The 19,871-nt window shown below is 43.8% G+C and overlaps 1 protein-coding gene across 8 annotated transcripts in view; it reads left to right on the top strand.

The window, feature by feature from the left end:
* Positions 1-6,112, top strand: part of TBC1D1 (TBC1 domain family member 1) — a 160,328-nt gene extending 154,216 nt beyond the window's left edge. For all 8 annotated transcript variants that reach the window (XM_083158523.1, XM_083158483.1, XM_083158492.1 and 5 more), the window contains one exon: positions 4,107-6,112. In XM_083158523.1, the coding sequence (XP_083014649.1) occupies positions 4,107-4,295 (189 nt within the window). In that variant the 3' untranslated portion in view covers positions 4,296-6,112. The remainder of the gene's footprint in view (positions 1-4,106) is intronic.
* The last annotated feature ends 13,759 nt before the right edge of the window (positions 6,113-19,871 follow it).

The raw sequence follows: 19,871 nt of genomic DNA, 5'->3' as shown, positions 1-19,871 counted from the left end.
TGGAATTCTTACAAGATGGTTTTTCATCGGGCCTAAGCCTTCAGTCACTGAAGGTGCAGATTTCGGCCTTGTCCATCTATTTCCAGAAAAAGATAGCCATTTTGCCGGAAATTCAAACCTTTTTACAAGGAGTATCCAGGTTGAAACCTCCATATAAGCAACCAGTAGCACCTTGGGATCTATCACTGGTTTTGGAATGCCTTCAAAAGGCACCTTTTGAACCTTTAAGGTCGGCTGACTTTAAGTTTCTCACGTGGAAGCTAGTGTTTTTGTTAGCAGTAGCATCTGCTAAAAGAGTGTCAGAATTGGGAGCTTTGTCATGTAAATCTCCCTTCTTAATTTTTCATGATGACAGGGCTGTTTTAAGAACAGTGCCTCAGTTTTTACCGAAGGTGGTATCTACCTTCCATTTAAATCAGGAGATAGTTCTACCTGTGTTTCAACCCCCAGAGGGTTCTAAGAAAAGGGACAAGTTGAGAACTTTGGATGTTGTGCGTGCCTTACGCATATATGTGGACAGAGTGAAGAGTGTCAGGAAGACTGACACATTGTTGGTATTGTACGACGTACACAAAATTGGTTGGCCTGCATCTAAGCAGACTATTGCTAGGTGGTTGCGGTCTGTGATAGCCTTTGCATACACCAAAGTGGGTAGACCAGTACCGGCCAAAATAAATGCGCATACCACCAGGTCAGTTGCCACCTCTTGGGCGGTTCGACATGGGGCCACAGCTGAGCAGGTTTGCAGAGCTGCCACTTGGTCATCTGTTCACACATTTGCCAAATTCTATAGATTCCATGAGTTCGCGTCGGAGGACGCATCATTCGGGCGAGCAGTGCTGAGAGCTGCAGACCTGAGCGTACCCTCCCAAAGGACCGGCTCTGGAACGTCCCAGTGTTGAGCTGTGTCACCAGGACCATTGAAAGAGAAAAAGGGATTTTTGTAAGAACTTACCGTTCGAATCCCTTTCTCTGATATGGTCCTGGTGACACAGCGATCCCTCCCTTACGCTCAGTAAGTATGCCAGAAGTTTCATGATGTTCATGTTAAAATGGTTAAAAGTTAACAGTTTTCTGTTATAAAATGTGCATATAATATGTGCAGGCGTTTGTACTGAGTTAATGTATTCCAGTGGCTTTGAAAGATGAACTGAAGAGTCCAGGGATGCAGTAGGGGAGGAGCCTACCCTCTAAAACTTTAGGATAGGTGCCTGGCTCCTTCGGACCCTCCTACATCCCAGTGTTGAGCTGTGTCACCAGGACCATATCAGAGAAAGGGATTCGAACGGTAAGTTCTTACAAAAATCCCTTTATTGAGCGAGGAGGAGGAGTGAGACGCCACCACACCATTCCCCGGTCACCGCTTCTCTGTACGTGCCATTTGCTACCTCCTGGGTTCTTTTTTTTTGTCTGCAACTATGACCAACCTATTTATCAGAACTTTACAGAAAATATTTATTGAATCACATTTGTCCTCCTATTTCCTTTACCATACCGGGCAGTGGTTCTCAAACTGTGAGTCCTGACCCCAAAGTGGGTCCGACCTTCTCAGCATGGGGTCGCGACTCCATGTCGTGACCATCAGGCTGATGACTTTTCTAATCTCAGTCAGTGATTCAAGAAGTCTAAAAAATCTGTTGAATTGTCTGTTATTTTAGACTCCTCCCATCATTTTGTGGCTCCACACTGCTGCCATGTAAGTGCTGTCTACTGACTACACATGTGATGTGAGGGCCTTCTGCAGTAACTTGCTGGGGTCCTGTAATTATTTTTATTGTCTGATGAGGTCCCAGAGCAAAATAGTTTGAGGACCCCTGCACTAGGGCAATTCCATGGTGATTGGTCTCTTTTTTTTTTTCATGCGATTTCTCGATGGAATCAGATGAAAAATGTCAAAATCGCATGTGTTTGACATTTAGTCCGATACGATGCGATCTCGCCTTCACATCAAAGCCTGAAGACCACACGGGCTGCACGATAGATATATTGCATCGCCGAGACTCCAACAGGCTTGGCTGGGATCAGATGTGATGCATCCTATGCAGAAGGACTGCATACAGCAGGGCTGGGCAACACCGGCCCTCCAGATGTTGATGAACTACACATCCCAGGATGCTTTGCATTCGTTTTGCTATGCGGCCATGCTGAAACTGATGCAAGGCATGCTGGGATGTGTAGTTCATCAACATCTGGAGGGCCGGTGTTGCCCAGCCCTGGCATACAGTGTATTGTATGTAGTCCTGCAGTCTGGAAGTTTCCCAGGTGGTTCAAGAGGGATCGCGGGCGACTTCTTCCTTCGGAGACGTTGCGCTAGTGTATGGGCACCTTGAAGCCAGTTAACCTGCCAGTATGTGTTTGCCTGGTATTTGTAAACTGAAGCCTGCAGTGAACACCCATTTGAACATGGGTCAAGACCCCAGCTCCATGCAAAGAATGAACTAGTAGGAATTGAGCTCCAAGCTCTGGACCAGGGGTTCCCAACTTCAGTCCTCCAGTAGCACCAACAGATCATATTCTGTGGATTGCTGTAATCATGCAGGTGTGTTAGTCTATGTTGCTGGGTCAGTAATTATCCCACCTGCTTCCACAGATGGAAATCATGTGAGTAGGGATGTCACATGTAGAGAACTGGTCCTGAAGAATGCTTCAGAAACATGGTGGACTTGCTGCAACCACTACCCACTTTAGCTTTAGCTAATCTGTAGACTAAATGATGGGAACGTGGTAAAGGCGTACTGCAATGGTAAACGAGGGCTTGTGGGAGCCCTGATTATGCTCGGTCACTCCCTACAGCAGGAAGCCATGATGCTGCCTCTCTAATGGGGTGCCAGACAGGGTCCCGACAGGCATTTACCCGACGTCGGGATCCCGACTGTCAAAACACCGAGAGCCGGGTTCCCGAGAGCCGTTGGCTATTTTCCCTCGTGGGGGTCCATGACCCCCATAGAGGGAGAATAGAATAGGTGGCGAGCGTAGCGAGCCACCGTGCCCGCAGCGTTGCGAGCGCAGCGAGCCCGCAAGGGGCTTAGTTGCGCTCACCATGCTGTCTGGGTCCGGCGATGTCGGGCTAATGACTGTCGGGATCCTAAATCGGACCCCTGTACCACACCCTCTCTAATGAGGCAAACAGATGGCGAATGACAGCCTTTTAGCCTTGTTGTGTAGAAAGGCGCTGTGTAGGTTGACTGGCTCGTAGGTGTAGTGATGTCACACTGCACTTCTGCCTGCAGACTCCACTTTATAATCTCCATGAAGTCTTAGTTTGTCTTTTAAGGAACCACAAAATCTGTGGACCTGCAATGTTTTGTAAGTGCAACCCACATACATAAAGGTGCAAACCTATGCCACAGCCTTTGGTTACAGCCCTGTAAAAGCTCTCTGCACCTAGGGCCTTATTTTGGTTCATTCTTTCTGACAAAATCCTTCTTAGATGGACAAAACCATGTGCACTGCAGGTGGGGCAGATGTAACATGTGCAGAGAGAATTAGATTTGGGTGAGTAATTTTGTTTCTGTGCAGGGAAAATACTGACTGCTTTATTTTTACACTGCAATATAGATCTCACTTTGAGGTAAAACCCCACCCAAATCTAATTCTCTCTGCACAAGTAACACCTGCCCCACCTGCAGTGCACATGGTTTTGTCCATCTAAGAAGGATTTTGTCAGAAAGAATGAACCAAAATAAGGCCCCTAGTTCTGTGTTTGCTTTGTGCAATGTGAACAATAGGAATATTCAAGACACAGTAAGTTTAACCTTCTATCATGCCATAGCTGCAGCAGACTAAGCAGCACTGACATCCAGTCTCTGAGCCAGTAGAGCTTACACTCTAAATACTCTAACATACAGACACACATTGGTATCCATTTCATCAGATGCCAGGTAACCTTTGGACTAGAACAGTCTTGCTCCAGTATTCCCATAGCATACAGATGCAACATAGATAGTGCCCTGATCAGAACTTTGATCCAAGGTCATAGCTTGGTGACACAACTACGCTAGCCACTGTGCCATCATGCTGCCCATTCATAAAGTTTCTGTATATATTTTGGATGAAACTATTGCTACTTAATCCTAGATATTTTTTTTCTCCCTTCCGATTTTTAGGTATCTAAAGGAAGGATCCAAATTCTAGAATCAACAGTAGAGAATTTACAGACTAACGAGGCGAAATTAAAGCAGTCTGTCCGTATGTTTGAGCTGGAAAGGGAAGCCTTGCTAAACACGATCGAAGAACTGAAAAAACAGATTAGAGTCCACAGTGAACTCTGTACACAAAACAAAGGAACCGAATGAACACTTTTTAAATACTACTCAGGACTCCGATTAGAATTATGTTCGGGCAATTTCTTTCCGTATCCGTTCACTCATTGAGCCCCACCAGGAACTGCACACAAGGAGGACAGTCTGTCGGGAAGGAACCCGCTCGCAGTGGATTTTCATTCTGAAGCCTTTGTGATGTCACACTCTTGCAGGCATTTTCTGTTCATTCCTATATCTTTTTTTTTTTCTTCATTTATGAATTCCATAATATTTTATATCCGCATAGCAAGGAAAGCAATGGTTTTAGAAAGGAATTTTATTTTAAAAGGTTTTAGACCACAGAGTTTGGATAACTGGATCTCTAGTCCAAGCGCTCCATTTTTTTTTTAATGCGTTCTTCATGCTGTGATGCACTGTAGGTGCATTTGTTTTAATTATTTTTTTATTACTTTTACATATTGTATAAAGAAAAAAACTCTGAAAACGCAAATATTTCACTGCTGCTGTGTTTTACGGACACGTCCCATTATATAAACCCAACCAAATGCTGCTGTGGCATCGAAGAATGCACGGATAGGAAAATCTGCTTTTGCTATAGAAGTACCATAGTAATTACCTGATGTCAAGGCATGGACAGGATTGACATGCTTAAATGTAGGTGATAAGACGATGTATTGTACTTTTTGTATAGTTTCCCTATAAAATGTGCAGAATTTAGCCATGATTCGCTGGAGCTCACCAATGTAAGGTCCCAGAATTCACATTGTACCTTTTCTTAAGTGACCTATATATATGTATGGATAGAAAATAAGGGGAGGTATACTGAAAAGATACATTCCCAGCCAATCAGCTGCTTATTGTCACTTTACAGGCTGTGCTTGGAAAATGACAGGAGCCGATTGGCTGGTAGTTTGTAAGGCTCCACTCTGTTACACTTCAAGGTTAGTACATCTGCCCTTGTTTTTTTTAATTATTAGCATTATTATTTTAATTGCAAGCTATTTTTTAAATTTTAAAGGGGGGCGATTCAATTAACAACAAGGATCTAGTTCTTAGAAGCCCTGTGTGTTTAAGGTAACCATAAATAAATAGCTGGAGGGGGTATGATCACCAGTGAAGCATATTTTATCGCTCAATGGAGCAGATGTATTAAGCTTGGTAAAGTGGTGATAATGCACCAGCCAATCAACATCTAATTGTCATTTTTCAAATACAGCTGACTGGTGATAAAGTAGAATGTTTATAACACAATCTAACTGTGATTTTTCAAACACTGCTGATTGGCTATTGTGTTATCACCTTCCGCTTTTTCACCAATCAGCAGTGTTTGGAAAATCACAGTAAGATGTTGATTGGTTGGTGCGTTATCACCTTCCACTTTACCACCAATCAGCACCAAACTATTTTTTCAAACACAGCTGATTGGTGCTAAAGCGGAAGGTGATAATTCACCGGCCATTTTATCTCTTTACCAGGCTTAATAAATCTGCTATAAAAGTTCCCTATACAACACCTAATAGATGACCCTACTACGGAACCTTGCAGAAAATGGAATCGCCCCTTAATGATTGCTGTGCTTTAACATTATTTGTAAATACTTTTTCAGTTTTCACGTTTTTTTTTTTTTTTTTTTTTTATATTTGGGGAGTTATTATATTGCACAGTATTGTTCATTTCACCTTTTTAGCTATGATTTGGCTGGTAGTCACATAGTGTTATTGCAGCTTAGGCTGGTGATCACGTTCTGTCATGTTAAGAAGAGGTAACTCATGGACTGCAAATAAGTAAAAAACATGTCTATTTTTGTATGACTTGTGTCACAGTACATAAACTTTATTATTGCACACAGAGTAGTGGCTCTATTATTGTATGATGAATTCCCAAATGGAAATAATCTGGTCCGTCTAATGTTAAATGCAATTTAGTCTTACAAACCAAGAACCCTGCTTTCTGTTGGCTACAGTACTGACTCTGGCATCCCAACTACCGTAAGAGAGTGGCGCCGGAATTGGGTGCCGCACAGGCATTTATGCAAAACCAAGTACAGTATATAACGTTCAACGGAGCCTAGGACAGGTGAAGTAAATGCAATCAATAAAGTGATGTAGAGGTGATAAGAGATGCAAATACAAGGGGTTCCATTAAATCCTCATATTCATTCAACTCAGGATCCCCCAGAGGGTAGAGTAATCCAATGTATGTGAAGAGAAAAAAAGGCTTATAATGGTGAAGCCAGTTTTAATTACATACATAAAACACACAATACAATAAATCCTTTTAAAAACAGTGGTTTCCGGAGAACAGGATGCAAAAAGGTACTAATTACCAGCTGTAGTATCAGAACTGGTGGTTAGTCAGTTCAAGCGCTTAGATTGATCAATATTCACCAGTCCAAATCCCCGGGTAATCGGTCTGGGAAAAGTTACCGCACAAGCATTTACAGACGTCGAGATCCTGACAGGAATTTACCCGACGTCGGGATACCGACTTTCAAAACACCGACAGCCGGGTTCCCGACGGCCACTGGATATTTTCCCTCGTGGGGGTCCACGACCCCCATAGAGGGAGAATAGAATAGGTGGCTCGCGTAGCGAGCCCGCCAGGGGCTTAGTTGCGCTCACCATGCTGTCTGGGTCTGGCCAGTCGGGATACCGACGTCGGGCTAATTACTGTCGGACCCCTATACCACACCCGCCTGAATCTCAACATCAATGAGGATGCTGGCACCAAAATCCCGACTGACAGAATGCAAAACCTAGCTGTGTGGGGAAAGTTAGGGTTAGGTCTGGGGAACAGTGGAAATAGGGAAAGGGGGTGACAGTTAGGGTTGGGCTGCAGACAGGGAGGGTTGGGTTTAGGTGGCAGGATATGGGGGTAAGGGTTAGGCTGCGGGTAAGGAGGGTTAAGAGAGCAGGGAGAAGGTAAGAATACTGTACCTGAATCCCGTCACCCATCGAAATACCGGTGTTGGTATTCAGAATCCCACTATTCCAACCTCCGTTGATGTTCCGTGTGTATCCTGGTTTGGCAATCAACTTTATGTTGCTAGTGGTTCTCAAACTCGGTCCTCAGGACCCCACACAGTTCACATTTTCCAGGTCACCCGACAGGTGCACTCATTACTGACTGACACATTTTAAAAGCTCCACAGGTGGAGCCAATTATTTCACTTTATTCTGTGAGGAGACCTGCAAAACATGCACTGTGTGGGGTCCTGAGGACCGACTTTGAGAACCTGTGCCCTAGACTAAATTTGCCTGATCATTAAAAAGCACAGAGGAAGTGTATGACCTTTCTTCTTTTACAAGGTTTCAGAAGTTTTATAATGCAAAGAATGGACGAATGTGACTGGCATAAATAAGTGTGTAATAACTTGTGTGCCTCAGATGATCTTCCATCGGCTGCGTATGTGAACAAATGTATCAGGCCCAATATGTTCTGACACTGGCTATTATTCTGGTTCACTCGCAAAGACAAATTCCTTCTCAAATGGACAAAACCACGTGCACTGCTGGTGGGGCAGATGTAACTTGTGCAGAGAGTTTTAGAATTGGATGAGTTATTTTGTTTCTGTGCAGGGTAAATACTGGCTGCTTTATTTTTACACTGCAATATAGATCTCACTGTGAAGCAAAACCCCACCCAAATCTAATTCTCTGCTGAAGTTACATCTGTTTGGGTGCCCATTTTCCTAAGACCCAAGCTTTTTGCCAGCAATATATTATGGGGCTGATTAACAAATAAAAAAGGCCAATGGTTTCTGTTACCCTTTCTCCTTCATACTAGAATGGTTCTACCCCTCTTTCTATTTGCTATTCTGATCTAACCAGAGATAGTACTGTGGCTTATGAACCAGAAACAGATCGGAACAGAAAGGGGCTTATCACAATAGTATGGACATAAGGAGACTCCATCTTTAAAAAGCTTCACCAAAATTAAGAAAACAAACTTGTGGCCATATCTGGATAACATCCTATGATGGGTCTCTGATATAAATGGTATATTTACCAAACAATGGGGCCTTATTCTGGTTTACTCCTTCTGTCAAATTCCATCTTAGGTGGACAAAACCACGTGCACTGCAGGTGGGGCAGATGTTACTTGTACATAGAGAATTAGATTTGGGTGGGGTTTTACTTCAAAGTGAGATCTATATTACAGTGTAAAAATAAAGCAGCCAGTATTTTCCCGCACAAAAACCAAATAACTCACCCAAATCTAATTCTCTTTGCACATTTTACATCTGCCCCCCCCCCCTGCAGTGCACATGGTTTTTGTCCATCTAAGAAGGAATTTACCATAAGGAGTGAACCAGAATAAGACCCAATGTCCTCCAGGGGAATTGATCCACTTTAGGAAAGCATAGCAGCTGCATCCTCCTGGGTGATGTTTAGAAGTATCCAGAGTCCCACTGATAATGAAGGATAGATGAATCTCACAAGGTGACTGGTCTGGATGGCAAAGTGCAAATGTGCTGTGCAAAGGATGGCAAGGGCAAAGTGGCTGGCCTGCAGCTCCTGACGCGTTTCTCTTTCAATAGGACCACTTTAAAGTTTTAATGATCCACACCCACTTCTGTGCTCCAGGAACATTGTCCCAGGAATACCGATACTGCACTTGTGCAAATCACCAGCAAAATGGGCACTGCACCCTTTTCCCAATGATTTCTGTCTGCAGAGCCAGCAGTCACTCCAGGACTTTTAGGGGTCAGTATATTAACCCCTTCCTGACAGAGCCAGTTTTTGCGTTCCTGACAGAGCCCTTTTTTTCAAATCTGACATGTCTCACTTAAGTGGGGATAACTTTTTTTTGCTTTTACTTATCCCAGTGATTTTGAGATTGTTTTTTCGTGACACATTGTACTTCAAGTTAGTGGTAAATTTGGGTCGATGCAGTCTGTGTTTTTTTGTGAAAAATACCAAAATGTCGTAAAAAAATGGAAAATTTAGCAATTTGCAAAATGTTAAATTTTCTGCTTGTGAGACAAATAATCATACCACTCAAAATAGTTAATAACTAACAAAGACCATATGTCTACTTTATGTTGACATCATTATTTCAACTTCCTTTTAATTTTTTGGGACACTAGGAGGCTTACAATATGAATAGCAAATTCTCAAATTTTCAAGAAAATTTCAAGCACTGATTTTTTTAGGGACCAGTTCAGTTCTGATGTGACTTTGAGGGACTTGTATGTGAGACACCCCCATAAATGATGCCATTTCAAAAACTGCACCCCTCACAGTATTCAAAACAGCATTTTGGAAGTTTGTTAACCCTTTAGGTGTTTCACAGGAATTAAAACAAAGTGTAGGTGAAATTTCAAAATTTCTTTTTTTTTTGCAGATTTGCAATTTGAATACATTTTTCTAAGGAACACAGTACATTTTACTAGAGAAATGTGACTGAAAATTGATTCCCCCAATTCTTTTGTTTTCATAAATATCCTATATGTGGCCCTAGTGTGCACGGTGACCAAACCACAGGCTTCATAATAGAAGGAGCACCTACTTGATTTTGGAGCCTCCTTTTTATGAGATTATTTTTTAGGCACCATGTAGGTTTCTAGGCACCATAAGATGCTAAAAGTTAGGAACCCCCCCACAAGTGACCCCATTTTGCAAACTACACCCCTCAGGGAATTCATCTAGGGGTATAGTGTACATTTCAAACCCCCAGGGGTTTCACCAATTTTGATACAAGTGGGCAGTGAAAATGAAAAATTACATTTTTTACACAAAAATGCAGTTCTGGCTCCAAATTTGTCATTTTCAGAAGGTATGAAGGAGAAAAAGCACCCCAAAATCTGTGCCCCAATTTCTCCCGAGTACGGCAATGCCTCACATGTGACCAAAAAATACCAGTTGGGTGCATGGCAGGACTCAGAAGGGAAGGAGTGATTTTTGGATTTTGCAGCACAGATTCTGGTGGAATGAATGGTGGGTGCTATGTTGCACCAATACAGTGGAACCCCCCCACAAGTCACCCCATTTTGCAAAGTACACCCCTCAGGGAATTCATCTAGGGGTATAGTGTACATTTCAAACCCCCAGGGGTTTCACCAATTTTGATACAAGTGGGTAGTGAAAATGAAAAATTACATTTTTTTACACAAAAATGCAGTTCTGGCTCAAAATTTTTCATTTTCAGAAGGTATGAAGGAGAAAAAGCACCCCAAAATATGTGCCCCAATTTCTCCCGAGTACGGCAATGCCTCACATGTGACCAAAAAATACCAGTTGGGTGCATGGCAGGACTCAGAACGGAAGGAGTGATTTTTGGATTTTGCGGCTCAGATTCTGGTGGAATTTTGGTGGGTGCTATGTCGCATTAGCAAGACCCCCCAAGCACCAATACAGTGGAACCCCCCACAAGTGACCCCATTTTGCAAACTACACCCCTCAGGGAATTCATCTAGGGGTATAGTGTACATTTCAAACCCCCAGGGGTTTCACCAATTTTGATACAAGTGGGCAGTGAAAATGAAAAATTACATTTTTTTACACAAAAATGCAGTTCTGGCTCAAAATTTTTCATTTTCAGAAGGTATGAAGGAGAAAAAGCACCCCAAAATCTGTGCCCCAATTTCTCCCGAGTACGGCAATGCCTCACATGTGACCAAAAAATACCAGTTGGGTGCATGGCAGGACTCAGAAGGGAAGGAGTGATTTTTGGATTTTGCAGCTCAGATTCTGGTGGAATTTTGGTGGGTGCTATGTCGCATTAGCAAGACCCCCAAAGCACCAATACAGTGGAACCCCCCCACAAGTGACCCCATTTTGCAAACTACACCCCTCAGGGAATTCATCTAGGGGTATAGTGTACATTTCAAACCCCCAGGGGTTTCACCAATTTTGATACAAGTGGGCAGTGAAAATGAAAAATTACATTTTTTTACACAAAAATGCAGTTCTGGCTCAAAATTTTTCATTTTCAGAAGGTATGAAGGAGAAAAAGCACCCCAAAATCTGTGCCCCAATTTCTCCCGAGTACGGCAATGCCTCACATGTGACCAAAAAATACCAGTTGGGTGCATGGCAGGACTCAGAACGGAAGGAGTGATTTTTGGATTTTGCGGCTCAGATTCTGGTGGAATTTTGGTGGGTGCTATGTCGCATTAGCAAGACCCCCAAGCACCAATACAGTGGAACCCCCGCACAAGTGACCCCATTTTGCAAACTACACCCCTCAGGGAATTCATCTAGGGGTATAGTGTACATTTCAAACCCCCAGGGGTTTCACCAATTTTGATACAAGTGGGCAGTGAAAATGAAAAATTACATTTTTTACACAAAAATGCAGTTCTGGCTCAAAATTTTTCATTTTCAGAAGGTATGAAGGAGAAAAAGCACCCCAAAATCTGTGCCCCAATTTCTCCCGAGTACGGCAATGCCTCACATGTGACCAAAAAATACCAGTTGGGTGCATGGCAGGACTCAGAAGGGAAGGAGTGATTTTTGGATTTTGCAGCTCAGATTCTGGTGGAATTTTGGTGGGTGCTATGTCGCATTAGCAAGACCCCCAAAGCACCAATACAGTGGAACACCCCCACAAGTGACCCCATTTTGCAAACTACACCCCTCAGGGAATTCATCTAGGGGTATAGTGTACATTTCAAACCCCCAGGGGTTTCACCAATTTTGATACAAGTGGGCAGTGAAAATGAAAAATTACATTTTTTTACACAAAAATGCAGTTCTGGCTCAAAATTTTTCATTTTCAGAAGGTATGAAGGAGAAAAAGCACCCCAAAATCTGTGCCCCAATTTCTCCCGAGTACGGCAATGCCTCACATGTGACCAAAAAATACCAGTTGGGTGCATGGCAGGACTCAGAACGGAAGGAGTGATTTTTGGATTTTGCAGCACAGATTCTGGTGGAATGAATGGTGGGTGCTATGTTGCACCAATACAGTGGAACCCCCCCACAAGTGACCCCATTTTGCAAACTACACCCCTCAGGGAATTCATCTAGGGGTATAGTGTACATTTCAAACCCCCAGGGGTTTCACCAATTTTGATACAAGTGGGCAGTGAAAATGAAAAATTACATTTTTTTACACAAAAATGCAGTTCTGGCTCAAAATTTTTCATTTTCAGAAGGTATGAAGGAGAAAAAGCACCCCAAAATCTGTGCCCCAATTTCTCCCGAGTACGGCAATGCCTCACATGTGACCAAAAAATACCAGTTGGGTGCATGGCAGGACTCAGAACGGAAGGAGTGATTTTTGGATTTTGCAGCACAGATTCTGGTGGAATGAATGGTGGGTGCTATGTTGCACCAATACAGTGGAACCCCCCCACAAGTGACCCCATTTTGCAAACTACACCCCTCAGGGAATTCATCTAGGGGTATAGTGTACATTTCAAACCCCCAGGGGTTTCACCAATTTTGATACAAGTGGGCAGTGAAAATGAAAAATTACATTTTTTTACACAAAAATGCAGTTCTGGCTCAAAATTTTTCATTTTCAGAAGGTATGAAGGAGAAAAAGCACCCCAAAATCTGTGCCCCAATTTCTCCCGAGTACGGCAATGCCTCATGTGTGACCAAAAAGTTGCAGGACTCAGAAGGGAAGGAGTGATATTTGGATTTTGCAGCACAAATTCTGGTGGAATGATGGTGGGTGCTATGTCGCATTAGCAAGACCCCCAAAGCACCAATACAGTGGAACCCCCCCACAAGTGACCCCATTTTGCAAACTACACCCCTCAGGGAATTCATCTAGGGGTATAGTGTACATTTCAAACCCCCAGGGGTTTCACCAATTTTGATACAAGTGGGCAGTGAAAATGAAAAATTACATTTTTTTACACAAAAATGCAGTTCTGGCTCAAAATTTTTCATTTTCAGAAGGTATGAAGGAGAAAAAGCACCCCAAAATCTGTGCCCCAATTTCTCCCGAGTACGGCAATGCCTCACATGTGACCAAAAAATACCAGTTGGGTGCATGGCAGGACTCAGAACGGAAGGAGTGATTTTTGGATTTTGCAGCACAGATTCTGGTGGAATGAATGGTGGGTGCTATGTTGCACCAATACAGTGGAACCCCCCCACAAGTGACCCCATTTTGCAAACTACACCCCTCAGGGAATTCATCTAGGGGTATAGTGTACATTTCAAACCCCCAGGGGTTTCACCAATTTTGATACAAGTGGGCAGTGAAAATGAAAAATTACATTTTTTTACACAAAAATGCAGTTCTGGCTCAAAATTTTTCATTTTCAGAAGGTATGAAGGAGAAAAAGCACCCCAAAATCTGTGCCCCAATTTCTCCCGAGTACGGCAATGCCTCACATGTGACCAAAAAATACCAGTTGGGTGCATGGCAGGACTCAGAAGGGAAGGAGTGATTTTTGGATTTTGCGGCTCAGATTATGGTGGAATGAATGGTGGGTGGTATGTGGCATTAGCAAGACCCCCGAAGCACGGTGAAATTATGAACCTAATAATCCATAGATGTGTGGTATATTTTAAAACACTCCTTTATACATAGGCCGGGTTTGTCGGGGCAAGTGTCACACTGGAAAATAGTTTGCTTTCTTATTCCCTTTTTATAGCAAACTTTGCACCTTTTTTGTGTCCTGCCCTTTTTTCCAGTGGAGGGGATTTCATCAGGAAAATGCTGCCCTGGTACAATACGGGGGCCAGTACTAGAAGTACTGGGGCCCTCAGCCTGCTGGTTCCCAAATATTAGGCCCTTTATGACTTCCTCTTGAAAGTGCATAAATGTCCCCCTCTGGCCGGTAGAACGGAATAGCACGTAAGCGTTATACAGTGCCATCTGGATGATATACACGGCCAGCTTCTTGTACCAGATTTTTGTTTTCCGCAGGGCACTGTACGGCTTCAGTACCTGATCTGAAAGATCCACTCCGCCCATGTACCTATTGTAATCCAGGATACAATTAGGTTTTGAGGTGTGGGTACTGGTACCTCGTACAGGGACGGAGGTGGTACTGTCTCCGTGAATTGTTGTCAGTATAAGGACATCCCTCTTGTCCTTATATTTGACCAACAACATATTTTCGGTGCATATTCCCCTGCTTTCACCCCTTCTCATTACTTGGGCAATGTGCGTTTTTGGGAGGCCTCTTTGGTTCTTGCGCACAGTACCGCAAGCTGCTGTACCTCTTGAACCAAGGGCCTTAAACAGGGGGATGCTGGTGTAAAAGTTATCCACATAGAGGTGATAACCTTTATCCAGGAAGGGGTGCACTAAATCCCAGACAATTTTTCCACTAACACCTACGAGGGAGGGGGGGCATTCTGGCGGTTCAATTCTTGAATCCTTCCCTTCATATACCCTAAACCTGTGGGTGTACCCTGAGGTGCTTTCACACAACTTATACATTTTTATGCCATACCTTGCCCTCTTACTGGGAAGGTACTGGCGGAATTTAACCCTTCCTTTAAAATGTATAAGGGACTCGTCTATGCAAATGAATTTATCTGGGATGTACATGTCTTCAAATTTGGCACTGAAATGATCAATGACCGGCCTGACTTTGAATAGCCGGTCAAAGGTGGGATCATCTCTGGGTGGGCACTGTGCATTATCGTTGTAATGCAAAAATTTAAGGATCGTCTCAAATCGAGCCCGGGGCATGGCCATACGATAAAATGGGGTGCTGTACAGAACATCTGTACTCCAATATTGCCTAATTTCTGGCTTTTTTACTATGCCCATATGAAACACCAGACCCCAAAACGTCATCATCTCTACTGCATCTACAGGGGTCCACCTAGCAAATGATGACGTGGGGTTTTGAGCAATAAACTGCTGGGCATATAAATTAGTTTGGTCCACCATTAAATTTATAAAATCATCAGAGAAAAATAATTTGAAAAAGTCAATTTCTCTGAGACCTGTGGAATCAAATTGGATTCCTGGCATGGCCAAAAACTCAGGAACCTGGGGCTCAAAATTGTCTGGTGGTGGGGTCCATACGAGATCAATTATTGGGGGGGGGGTCTCAGCTGCTCTACGGGGGCGTCTTTGAGGGGGTCCCTCATCACCAGAGGAGGAAGAGGAGCTTAAGGCGAATCCTTCAAATTCCCCGCTTGCATCACTGGCTGTGTCAGAGTAAGAAGCAAGCAGGGCATATGCCTCCTCCGCTGAATACATTCTTCTGGATGACTGGGATGACATTTGGGATGACATTTGGGATGCCATTTTTATTTTTGTGTTACTGGTAGTGAAATGTTTCAACACGTGTATAGTGTAGGGGGGGGTACAAACTTTATTTCAACCCGGGGGGTATGTAGTGTGTAGTGTGTATGTAGTGTGCAGAAAAAAAAAAATACTTTATACAAAAAAAAAAAATGGAGGGGTTAAAAAAAAAAAAAAATAGAAGGGGTTAAAAAAAAAAATTGAAGGGGTTAAAAAAAAAATTGAAGGGGTTAAAAAAAAAAAAAAAAAGGTCCTGCGCCAAAAATTGAGCACAGATGTTGGTCAGTAACGTCCGTCACTGAACAGCGCTGAAAGGCAACAGGAATTTGATAAAAAAAAAAAAAAAAAATAGATCAACCCTGTGCCGAAAAAGATGATCAGTGATGTACGTCACTGATCCGCGCACAGCGGCCACAGGACACCCACAAAATCACAGTGTGTGTAAAAAAAAATTAAAAAAAGACCCCACAGCACACACACAAAAAAAAAAAGGTGATCAGTGATGCAACACTGATTACCAGTGAGGGGCAGCAGGTGCAACTGACAGTGCAACTGGCAGGTATATATAAAAAAAAAAAAAAACCTCTGCACCCCTAAAAAGTTGCTGATCACCTCAGATATAGTGATCAGCACAAAAGGCGGGGGCAGCAGACACAAAATTTAGCACTCTCTATCACTCTCTGTCGCTATCTCTCTCTATCTCTCTATCTCTCACTATCTAACACTCTATGACACTGCAGCAGCAGCAGTGACAGGTATATATATATATATAAAAATACCCTGCGCCCCCAAAAAGTTGCTGATCAGTTAATTTATACTGATCAGCACAAAAGGGGGGGCAGCAGTCAGTTATATAAAAAATATATAGCACAATCTGTCACTATCTCTATCTCTCTCTCTCTATCTCTCTCTATCTATCTATAACTATCACACTGCAGCAGCACAAAATATAGCACTCTCTGTCACTAGGCCTCTCTATCTCTCTCTCTCTATCTCTCTCTATATCTCTCTATCTCTCTCTATCTCTCTCTATCTCTCTCTATCTCTCTCTATCTCTCTCTCTATAACTATATCACACTGCAGCAGCACAAAATACAGCACTCTCTGACACTATCTGACACTATCTCTCTCTATCTCTCTCTATCTAACTAACGCTATTACACTGCAGCAGCACAAGTTCACAGGAAGTCACAAGTAACAGGATCCAGGAAGCATCCAGCACACTACAAGCACAGATGAAGCAGCCAAGATATTTGCAAGGATCAGGTAAGTATTTTGCAAGGTTCTGGTCAGTATATCGCGGCAGATTGGCACGGTGACCGCACTGCACGCAATTCCAGACCGGAATGGCGTCTGCAGTGCAGTCACCGTTAGTTTAAACCCCCCTCCATGGCTGTGATTGGTCCGTCGGTCCGACGGACCAATCACGGCCTTTGGGGGCGGGCGGGGTGAGGTGGGGTGACACCAGTGTCACCCTTACACCCCGCGGTGATTGGTGCTGTACTTTACAGCACCAATCACCTCCGATCGCGTGTCACCGGCGAACGTTATTCGCCGGTGACACAGAAAACGCTGTAATTGGCTGTTCACACTGAACAGCCAATCACAGCGATCGCCGACGGGGGGGCGGCATCGCAGCCCCCCCTGGGCATGCACGGACATGTCTGCTGTCAGGGACAGCAGACATGTTGAAACTGTCACCGCGTCTATAGACGCGGTGACAGTTAAATGCCATGACGTACATTTACGCCATGTGTCGGGAAGTACTTCCCGACCATGACGTAAATGTACGTCAATTGTCGGGAAGGGGTTAAAATGTGTGTGCACCACAGACCCTGCACCCATCACAGATATGCCAATAATTGCACACAGATGTCACGCCTGTGTATAACACTGTGCATCATCACATTATATGTTACAAAAACACATTTACTTTTTATATGTGTAGAAACCAATAATATATCAAGCAGAAAGATTCTAATTCAGGCAAATCATAATATATGATGGAATGTAATAACTCAGCTACAGTATGTACAGTATTGTTATAATGGCCCAGCGTAGATTATAAGATTACAGGAGAATGCAGTTCCGTCATAGTGACATGAGAACCGCAAGCCTCTGCTCTAAAGGTTGTGTGACATAAGCGCAATCAACTCCCAGCAATTAGCTCACAATCAATCTTGATTGCTTTTTAATATTGTAAAATTCTGCAGTTGAACCCTGCTGACTGTCATGTGTTTGTTTTTATATTTTGGAATGATTATCTTCTCCACCCTCTGCGCCCCCCCCCCCCCCCCATTCCGATGGAGTCCTCCTCCACAAGACATCTTACAGGAAACCTGATGATATTATGAAGGGTCTTCTCAGTGTTAGACTCCCAATATGGCCAATTTCCAAAGGGGGGTGTGGCCAGCCAACACAGAGTTTTGGATAACAAATAGGTCTAGATCCCTTGATTAATATATAAAGGTTACGGGTTAATAACAGCAATGCATTGTAGAAAGTGTAACTTATGTATAATGTGTAATTCAAGTGCTCATCTGACCCTGGGCCTACTCCAGTGGCGGCTCCTACCTCATTGTTGCCGCTGCTGCTCCCTGCCATTTCACTGTGGTCCTGGCACCTGTACAATGCAGGTGACAGGCACCAGGATCAGTGCATGTGCAGTATTGTCCTCAGTACCGCACATGTGCATAACCCAAGCTTCTATGGGCTGCTTCGGCCAGCCTCCCCCTGCTCGGGGATAGACTGTGGTGGGGTGAACTTCATTGTGACGTCATACCAGGCTGTTGGGCGTGTGCAGGGGTGTAGCAAGAGGGTGCCGGAGCCGCCAGTTCGCCCGCTCCCCCACCCGTTCTCGGCTCCCCACTGTGCCGGTTTATGTGTTGTCCCTCGCTGCTATTTTCAATTTATGTCTCCCGTGGGACCGCTAGCCAATAGGTGAATGCGGTCCAGCAGCCAATCAGAAGCAGCATTGGTGGCTGCTGGACTGCGAGCGCCTATTGGCTAGCAGTCCAGCAGGAGACGAGTTGAAAATAGCGGCAGGGAGCCGGGCACAGCGGGAGCACTGGCAACGAGCAATTTCAGTCCCCCTTGGCAATGAGCAATTTCAGTCCCCCTTGGCATCGAGCATGTTCCTAACAATGAGCATGAAGTTCCTAGCAATGAACATGTAGGTAAGTGGCACCTATGTGTCAAATGTGTGATGGGCATTACGGTTTGTTATATAGTATGTAATGGGCGTCATGTGTGGCCTTATGTGTAATTGGCATTACGGCATGTGGCTTTATGTGTAATGGCTATTACAAAGTGTGCTAAAATGTGCAATGGGCATTACGGTGTGATATAATGTTAGGCCACGCCCCCTTTTCAACGCGCAAGAGCCCTGCTTACTAAAAATCGGGGGGGACACGAAATGCCCTTGCTCCGGGCACTGTGGCACCTAGCTTACACCACTGGGTGTGTGCAAGGACAATAAAGCACAGCGCAGCCTAATTGTTCCACAACAAACATGGCGTTAGATAATGAAAACCCTCATGACATAACTTCCGGATCATATATGGATCATTTCCCTTGTTTCAATCACGTGACCTTGCTTATCTTGCCAATTACAAAGCACGCTGCCATATGTTTGAACTGTTTGCATACTGGCTGTACTACTGGGAGGAGAGGACTGGCGCTGGCTAGAGACGTGGGGCAGGGCAGGTAAGGTGATAATCATACCCTCCAACTGAAGCATTGAAAGTATAGGAAAGAAGGTGCGACCACGTCCCTGTACCGATTTCTGCACATTAGATGTTGGAGGGTATGCAAATGTCTACCAGCCGTGCACCAGAGTGCATGGGACCAGCTACAAAATGTAATTTCTTAATCTACAGTATTATTCTGTTTATACATGTAACCATAGTCACACAGAAAAGCAATCAGTAATAACCAATAATTACCATGCAGTTATTTCAGCTGTTAACCAGACAGACAAATAAACAATGAGGTTTTGGCTTGTTGTCGTGTTTCTCCACCCATATACTATTTCTTATTCACTTTCCAGTCACTATAGGGGTGTGGGCTGTACCAGGTGTAACCCTCCAAGGGGTGACACCAAAACACCTGCCACATACCTTCCAACATGACCCTCTCCAGGAGGGACATAATGCTCTGTTCCTTTCTTATCAATTCATCTGTTCAACACAAGTGATGACAAGTTATAGATTCAGAGGGAAGTCCAGGAGCAGAGCATTCAATGCCTCCTGGAGAGGGCATGCAGTCAAAATACCGACATTTAAAATCCTGACAAGGACAAAATCCCAACATTTAAAATCCCGACGAGGTCAAAATACCGACATCTAGAATGTCGACCTGTTGACCGAAAGTCATGTTGACTGTTTCACCTGTACATTCTATATGTCGGTATTTTGACCTTGTCGGGATTTTAAATGT

Source organism: Crinia signifera, chromosome 1 (genome assembly GCF_055691185.1).
Source record: "Crinia signifera chromosome 1, ASM5569118v1, whole genome shotgun sequence".
Lineage (NCBI taxonomy): Eukaryota > Metazoa > Chordata > Amphibia > Anura > Myobatrachidae > Crinia > Crinia signifera.
This window is presented reverse-complemented; position numbering and strand designations above follow the sequence as displayed.